Below are 9319 nucleotides of genomic sequence, written 5' to 3'. Positions count from 1 at the left end.
ACCTCCCTAGCTTCGTATTTGGCCTCCCAACATTCGAAGTTCATGAGCTTGGTTTGTATCTCCTCCACTAGATGAACCAATCCTGTGAATAGCTCTTATCACATTAATGGTCCAATGGAGTCACCTTCAAGTATTAATCTTGCAATGCCCATATTCTCTGCTAAACCTATAGCTCTTCTGCATCGCCAAACATGTGATCTTTTTGACTAACAGCTGCTACCGACTTTACCGGCTTGATCACAAATGATTACACCGATACCAATAGCTTTAAGAGATTCAAATACAGCTCCATCAAAATTTATTTTGACAGCTCCAGGAGGAGGTGGCTGCCACTGAATTAATCAGCTCTCTTCTATGAGTGTCTGTGCTAGTTGGTTGATTATGAATTCTGTAATCTACTAATAAGTAATAACAAGACCTTCTGGACCATTATGGTAGGATCACTTCATTTCCCATCTACCATTATTCTTTAAAAATAACATCATACTGCTTTGATGACTGATGCAGCCATGTGTATTTTAATCAGGAACCTAAGGAAACCTAACTTATTGGGTAAATCAAATAAGAAACGGTACCTAAGTTTTACCAAAACTAAATCCAGAATTTCCACCAATAAACCTAAAATCTACACGCACACTTATCCATCATAAATAACAGTAAACGATTTTTAATTTGTTTGGAGGGCCACAGAGACATGTTGTGTGACATCTTATAACCTAAGCAAGCAGTCATAAACTCAAGAAAACTGAAAACTGAATTGAATTCTGAATCAGTATGTTCAATGCTTGGTAAGTTTGGAAAACAAATAGTTACAGATAAGTTAATATCAGATTCACGAATAAAAGGCATCCAACAGAACTTCCTTATGCTCTGTGTTCCTCTGAAATGTGCAAATTTTGGCATCATTTTCAAAATGAAAATCAAATAATACTTCACAGATCAATCACACGAGATAGCTTCTGGATCCGGTTTAATAGGAAGTCTCCTTGCTTGATAGTTGCTTGGTAAAGAGCATTCTTTGCATCTGGACGATTAGTCTCAAGAACGCCTGCAACTTTATCAATCTTGCAATGAAGCTTCCCTGCAGCAATAAAACGCGAGAGCTCCCTGTAATAGAGAAATAGCGAAAAGGTGGATTAAAAACACAATTAAACACACCACCGTCTCAAAAGAAAATCTCAAACCCTATTAAAAATATACTATACATAACGAACACGAAAAATGCATTGGACAAGAAAATCTCAAATCCTGTCGAAAAATATTTTTTGCTTATTCATTTTATTATTCAATTTCACTGATATTAGTGAAATTTATTTTCAATTTACATATAATTTTTATTCAATGTGTGTATGGCACAAACATACTGCTAGATAGAATCTAAAATAGAGCATCAATAAATTTATGTACTTACAAATCAATAAACTCCACTGTAACTCCAAATGCCTTAGCCATTGCTTCAATTGTAACACTTTTATAGGATTCCAAAAACTGGGAATAAACCACAGTTCTGACCTCCCTCATATAGTAACGAAAGTGTGGATGCAAATAGCGGTCCAATTTTATTTGCTCCGTAAGGCCAGCTGAAAATGAAAAATGCAATAGAATATACAAGTTATATATAGAATTGAACAAGTTATAAATAAATTAATTGGTACCGGTAGCACTAGCTCTTATAGGTATACCATATCACATAAGCAAACACCAAGAAGCTCAGAGTGTTGCAAGAAATCAGACCATGCAGAGGAACCAAAAGAACATATTTCTTTTAACATTTTATTGTTATGTTTAAGATTATGGGCTATATTAGATCTCAACTTACCAAAAGCCACAAAAAATGATTTATATTGACACTCGTACAAGGAGTTCAAAAACTCTGAAAGATATGGGATTTTTTCAATAATTGTCAATATCTCTGGAGCATCAACAACCTAAACAAATTTCAACCAGAATTAGTTAGTAAAATAATATCAGAGAACTTGCTCAAAATATATATATATATATATATATATATATATATATATATATATATATATATATATATTACATAAGTTGGATAAATTTAAACCATCCAGTGGGGAAAACCTGAATACCTTCTGCTTCAGGGAAACTCTATCCAAGGTTATAATGCTTGTAAGGACAGTGTAAAATATGAAGGTGTCATAAGGGAAAAGTTCATAAGTTGTGAAGGTTGATATAGAATCCAAAAATAGACTGGCTGCCTTCTTGAAGTTTCGAGTGGACATGCAGTACAGGCCTTCATACACCTTCAAACGATTCTTCCTTTCCCAATCTCCTCCCTCTTCAAACAAGCTGGAATCATTGTACAAACAGTTATAATTCAATGACTCATGTGGGCCAACTTTCAAAAAGACAGAAGCACAGAATGTTGTTGGGAATTTCATGGCATTGCTTACCTTTTTGCTTTATCAATGCTTTTGGAAATTAGATCAAAATCCATGTAGAAAAATCCAAGCTGTAGTGTATGGAACACCAAGTCCATCTTTTGCCCAACTGCAACTGTTTTGCTTTCTGTCACCTTGAGTTGTTCCAATGCTTTCTCCTGGGTTCATGGTAGGTCAGGAGGGGGAGTTAGATGTCAAATTCCACTGTAAGCAGACAATGGTCACAATACTTTCAATAGCAATAAGATATGAAAATTATGTACCTTGTCACCAATTTGAATAAAATACAAGGCTTTTGCCAAATGGGCTTCTCGAACTTCAGTTTCACCCAAGTTTAGCTCAGCATCAGCAATCCTGAATAAAGTACAACCAGATAGAATTGCTTAAGTGAAAAAAAATAAGGATCAATTGGTGATCATAATACTTTGAATCCTAATAGATACTCATGGTTCCATCAAACAATATACCAAGTGATTCCTATTATTTGACATAATTTTAAGTAAACACCCTCTTTCATCCACAAGATTTACAGCAAGCTGTTTTTACAGAACAATCTATTATCTAGGACACGTGGTAGATAAGGATTAAGGAATTCAACCTTATTAACATAGATTTTTTTATTAAAAAAATTGACACACAGCAATCAGAATTTAGATGAGTTGACACAAGTAAAAGCATCCAGCAAGATGATCTAAGGTTCAGACCAAACCTGATTCAACTCAACCTAATTTAAACACAAACTTTAGACCATAATACAGTCTTGTTGCAAAAGATTAATGCACTAAAATAAGGAGACAGTTGTGCACTTGTGCTCTCCTTCAAAAAGAAAATGTAGCAGACAAACTAACAAAAAAGAAAAAAACATTGAAAACACTGAGCTGAGGGGCTAAAATTTTAACTTGTCATGTAAAAATAAATTGTGTAAACATAGAAGCTCTTTTGCATGGAATGCCGCCCACCTTGTTTAAGTTGGGCTACATGGAAGGAGAGAACAACCAAACTTTTAATGACAAGGAATCTTTTATATATAAATAATGGGATTTAATTAAAAAAAGGAACTATCTCATGTACATGAGAATACACAATGACAAGCATTCTACTATTCTGGAGCTGAAATCTAGCCTCCTAAGAGGGTTCTTCAAGTGGTCCTGAATCATAGGCACTAGAAGTTCAAAATTTAAATTCTATTTTAGGTTTTTTTTTTTTTTTTAATTCAGTAATTCACTCTCTTCACATTGATGAAGTGATGATAGGTGTCACAATATTTTAGGAATGTTTAGTGAAAACAGTTGCGTGCTTAAAGTATCTCATCTTTCTCAATAAAATCTTATTATCTAAAAGGGAAAAAAAAACCATTTCACAAGTTTTAGTTCACTACCAATTATTACAGTCCATATCCTTACATATTGTTTGTTCATTATACCATACTTCTTCATTCCATTAATATTCTATCAAAGTCAACTCCATGACATTCAACTCAATAGCCAATAAGGAAATCATTTTTGAAAAAACAAAGAGCATTCATCTGCACAAGCATGTGTGTCATAAAAACATTTGAAGACACAAGGGAGCACAATTGTGAGTCCATTGTAGAGGATTAAAGAAAGCACACAACTGTGGGGAATGTTTTGAGCAGAATCCAGCACTTAAACTACTCAGAAGATGCAGAAAATGAGTGTATTCATGCACACAAGCATATGTTCTGCTCATCAAGCTTGTAATCGTAGAAGTCTAACTCAAGCACAATTATGATGCCAAAATCTTGTGAGTGCACTAAATTTGCAGAAGATTATAAAGAAAGCATCATAGTGATATGGTTGGTTTGAGCAATAGAAAGAGGAATCCATTGCTGAAACTACTCAAAAAATATGCATTCCACAACCCCCCCCCCCCCCTCCTTTCACGTTAAGGCATAAATCTTGTCACTGTCATGCATCTAAAAACTAGTTCCAGCGAAAATAAATGCATATAAAAACTAGTTCCAACCAAAATAAATGCACCTCAATACTAGAAACCCCAACCCAAGCCATACCAATTACAATTAGGTTGAAAAAGCTCAGCCTGAATACAATGCAATTAGTAAAAAAATCAACCATAGCTTTTCTAATCTAAAAAACCCAATTCTCCAACACCCCCCCCCCCAAAAATAAAAAAAAGAGGCTAAAAGTCTATGCAAGTGCATTAAAGTTGCAGAAGATTAAAGAAAGCATGACGGTGACAAGACTAGTTTGAGCAAGAGAGAAGAATCCATCACTTAAACTACTTGGAAGACTTTTTAAATAAAAAATAATAATAATCTTCCTCTTTCATATTAAGGCTTTCAATCTTGTCCCTATCATGCATCTCAGAACTGGGAGGTTACACTGAAACCCAACCCAACTCAATAACAATTTGTTTGAGAAAGCCCGGCCCAAATACAATGCATTTAGTAAAAAAATTTAATTATGACTTTTTTAGTCTGGAAACCCCAACTTCCATCCCTCCACCTCCAAAATATGCCCCAAAGATTTGTTTAAAGGCTTCTAAATCCCCTTAAACATTTGACACAAGATTTCGCAGCTCCAATTATTTAAGGGTCTTGAAGACTTCAGCTTGGCATGAGATTCTAATTTCTATAGCTTCTAAATCCCCTTAACCTTTGCACAAATGTAAACACATTTGAAATAATCCAGCCTTTAGAATATTGCAACTAAGTCATCAAGTAACTATCATAAGTCTAACCACCTGCTAATATCTCCTTTGAATGAACATTCCACTACTTTTTCCTAGGACCTAAACCCCACCAACCAATAGAATTGGAAGACACAGCTAAGAATCTGACTATCAAACACCAATTCCCTAAACTTCAACATAAAAACTAAGCCCTCTCCCATTCCACCATACCCCTTATTATCATCTAGCAGTAACATACAGGAATTTAAGGAAAAAGAAAAAGGTAGCATCAACACTTATCAAATAACTAAAAAAATTTAAGATAAGGGTAAAACTTAAATTGTACATTAATTTCTCCAATTAAATTCAAGCACATTGTTATCTTTTCTGATGAAAATTAAATTCAACGCAGCTATGCATTTAAATTTGATTGAGAAACCTAATGAACTGCATCTAAACAACCGTATCCAAGTTTTATCCATAAGATAATGGTACTAACTACTAACCACTAAATGTGAACAAAACCGTGTTTGGTTGCTGAGAAAATTGCGCGAGAACAAGAGAAACTTAAATCTCTTACATACAATTTCAGATCCATGAAAATACTATTATATTAATAAAACACCAAAACCAACCCTAATGCAACAGTTTTCACTACGTCAAGGTTGAATTTTTATCACTAAGTGCCACAAAAAATTCAAAATTTTATTTTCCTTTCCCTAGTTCTCTCACCAAAAAAGCAAATTAAATTGAAATTCAAAATAAACAGAATCTAAAATTAAATTAAATCAAACACAAGCTCAATTTTCGTCAAGGTCGAATTTTTATCATTAATAGCCCAAAAAAAAAAATCAAAATTTTATTTTCCATTCCCTAATTCTCTCACCAAAAAAGCAAATTACGTCGAAATTCAATAAAACCAAAATCTAAAATTAAATTTAAAAAAAAAAGCTCACTTTTCGTCAAGCTTCTTAATCTCTTCGTCGATCTTAGCACGCATCGAGTCCAGAAGCCCCTGATCTCTCTCCAACACCGAATCGGTAGCTAGGGTTTCGTACAACGGAGCCATATCTACACACAAAATACACACAAAAAAAAAAAAAAACAAAGCATTGTGAGTTGAGTGAATCGGAGGAATGCATAACTCGGTGGTGGTGAAATCGGCGGAGGAGGAGGAGGAGGAGGAGTTTACCGTCGGATTTGACGGCGGAGAAGACCTCGTCTTTGAGGCGGACCTTCTCGATGTCCTGAACGTGAGGGTGCCTGAGGAGGAAGAGCTTGTTGGCGAGCACGAGGTGTGGCTGCTGAGTTCCTTCTTGGCTGTCCATGGTGACTCGTGACTCGGTGGTAGCTCACTCGGCTGAGTTTGATTTATCTGAATCTGAAACTGTGTGTGTTGTGTTGTGCTTTGCAGTTTGCTTGAGCTAGGAGATTAGTATTTTTAGTGTTTTGTTTATTATTTATATATTTATAGTGCCTTGAGCAAGGAGGTACTGTCCTATGAAGTTTGAATAAACACACAACCTATTCGTGTAGTGTTATAAGTATAATTACTTTAGGCAAAATTTACAAAATAATATTTTATTTTAGGTAATAATTATTTAAAAGTTAAATAATTACTTAAAAGTTAAAATTCAACTGAAATCGTAAATTTTCAAAAAATATATATATCAACCAATTACTTAGAAGTTAGAATCCATTTAAATTTAAATTAAATAAATTTATTTATTTATTTAAGATTTAATATTCTATTTGTGATTGATACGTAATAAAAGTGATATTAATAATATAATAATGTATCCTAGTTCAAGTAATATCGTTCCAATTACAAATTTATCATGTTCGTAGTTGTAAAAAATATTATACTTCTAGTATTATTATTTTAATAAGGGAAAAAAAATGATGGATGGCAAAAATTTCTTGTTGCGTTCGGCCATTCCTATCTTGCTTTACCTTGCATGAGTTTTCCTTGCCTCGAACCCTAAGGGAGGATGAGACAAGACAAGTTTTTATCGTCCTAAACTTTCCCTACACCATTGCAAATGTGTGTGCATTTTTTTTTTTTTTTTTTGCTAAACTATATATTTGGTCCCTAACTTTTACACCATATTTTAATTTAGTCCCTAACATTTTAATTGTGTCAATTTGATCCTTAACTTTTCAACGTTGTGTCAATTTAGTCCATGTCGTTATATCTTAGATAAAAATTGCTAACATGGCAAGTGGCCGAAATAAAATTTTAGTGTATTGTCATATCAATAAAAGCTAATTTTTTATTTTGGCCATTAGAAGTGTTATCAATTTTTATTTAAGATATAACGACATGGATTAAATTAACACAGTACTAAAAGATTAAGGACCTAATTGACACAATTGAAAGGTTAGGGACCAAATTGAAATGTGGTGCATAAAATAGGGACTAAATATGTAATTTACCCTTCTTCTTTTTTTTTATATATAGATCATATATATAGTTTTTTCTTCTTTCTTTTTATATACATATTCTATTATTGTCTCCTAAAAAACTTGTTTTTTACTCCATCACTGATGGCTCTTTTTCTTTCTTTCTTTTTTGGCTCATATGTATCTCATATCAATGATAACATTACTTAATTTGTGATACCAAGATATCTCTACATCGCACCATGTCCTATCCAACTCCACTTGTGCCTAAAAGGAAATGAGGCACTCATGAGTTGATCTTGTCTCTCCTTATTGTCATCCCAAACTACCATGTCACATGTATCCCTTTAAAATCAAATAATTCCATTGAATTGAGTGTGATTGTATGTGTGATGGCATCTACTATAATAAGAATAACAATGAATCCGGTTATTGAAATTGTTAAGGATATCTTTTTAGGTTCTAAAATATTGGCAATAATTGATTAAAACTTCAGCATCAACTCATAAACGCACACCTTTTAGTTAGTTTGATTCTATGGAGAGATAAAGCAGTGGTTATTTTCATTATGCAAGTAAGATTGGTTGGATTAGCCCAATTTTCTGTAAGCTATATATTCACCTATGCTACTTGCATTTTTCGAAAAGGCATGAATACTCATCAATACGTTTCTTGAATTTTTTTGAGAATCAAAGATTAAAATAAATTATTTTCTTGAATCTGAGAGAGAGTATATTTGGACACTATACTAGACTATGGAACTACCTAATTTTCTTGTATCCTATTCGCGTAGTTAAACAAAATAGCAAAGCAAATGCTACATGTAATCTAGTATATTTGAATATTATATAGCAATTTTTGGTCCTGCACCTTCGTGTCAAATGGCAAAAATTAATTATAATGTGTCATTTACTAACAAGGAAAAGACTAATGCGTTTAGTCAATAGGCATTACTACAACATAATTAAATAAACTGGTAAACAAAACAAACGGGTAATGGGTTTAGTTGGCTCAATTAATCAAGTTTATCAAATAAAGGCTATGGGTTCAAATTTCACCTAAAAAAAAAACCCGCAAACACCCAAGCATATTACAGTGAATGATGATCAGATCCAATCCAACCGAGCCATTTACTTTCCATCATAAAATGCAAATCAAGGCTGTGAGATAATTTATTTATTACATATTCAGAATTTCAGACCATTCCAATCAATCAAACTTCAATTTCAAAGCCCCTTTTCCAGAGTACTTATCCTCAAAATCTTGTAACCAAGCAACTCAAGAAGCTGCAATCCTATAACCAAAAGTTGGATGCAAGAAAAGTAGCTGGGATAATAAAATAAAACACCTGAAAAGTTAGATTGCTGCCATAAACAATCAATACCAACCTGAAGATGGTTTATGATTTTGTCTAATACAAAAGAGTGCAGGCCTTAAAAATCAAGAATAAGTTAACAATAAGAAAAACTATTAGTCTACATTTTACCGTTCACGTAATATTTACATTGTAAACTAAGTAAACGTGTATAGTATTGTTACTATTGTACACATTTACAAACAAACTCATTATCAACTCATTTTAAGTAGTGGTTTTTTGTTTTTCCTCATGAAGCCCAATCTAACACGCCCCTTTTTGGGCAGCTTCACTCCACCTTGTTGTCTTAACATTTTCCACCATTGCAACTTCTTTGCCACCCTCTTATTACCAACACGAATCCTACCTTTTGAGCCCTTTTTTGATTTCTTTGAATGCCGAACATGCCTCAATAGCCCTTCCATCAAACCATGAAACTGTTTTACCTGGTGCTTACGTGGCACGCTACTGACCATTGATTTCTTCACCTTTTGAATCCCTCTATTAT

At 33.5% G+C, this 9319-nt stretch overlaps 1 protein-coding gene across 1 annotated transcript; it reads right to left on the bottom strand.

Annotated features, from left to right (window-relative positions):
* Nucleotides 1-736: 736 nt before the first annotated feature.
* LOC142632118 (26S proteasome non-ATPase regulatory subunit 6 homolog) lies at nucleotides 737-6567 on the bottom strand. The gene is made up of 8 exons (XM_075806535.1): nucleotides 6247-6567; nucleotides 6011-6125; nucleotides 2666-2756; nucleotides 2415-2560; nucleotides 2091-2310; nucleotides 1820-1928; nucleotides 1412-1580; nucleotides 737-1107 (listed from the first exon to the last, which is right to left on the bottom strand). The coding sequence occupies exons 1-8, from the start codon at nucleotides 6380-6382 to the stop codon at nucleotides 933-935; spliced, it is 1161 nt and encodes a 386-aa protein (XP_075662650.1). The 5' UTR covers nucleotides 6383-6567; the 3' UTR covers nucleotides 737-932.
* Between the last annotated feature and the right edge of the window lie 2752 nt (nucleotides 6568-9319).

The sequence above is a fragment of the Castanea sativa genome, chromosome 4 (genome assembly GCF_040712315.1).
Source record: "Castanea sativa cultivar Marrone di Chiusa Pesio chromosome 4, ASM4071231v1".
NCBI lineage: Eukaryota > Viridiplantae > Streptophyta > Magnoliopsida > Fagales > Fagaceae > Castanea > Castanea sativa.
The sequence above is the reverse complement of the archived record's forward strand: the minus strand, read 5'-3'. Positions and strand labels throughout refer to the sequence as shown.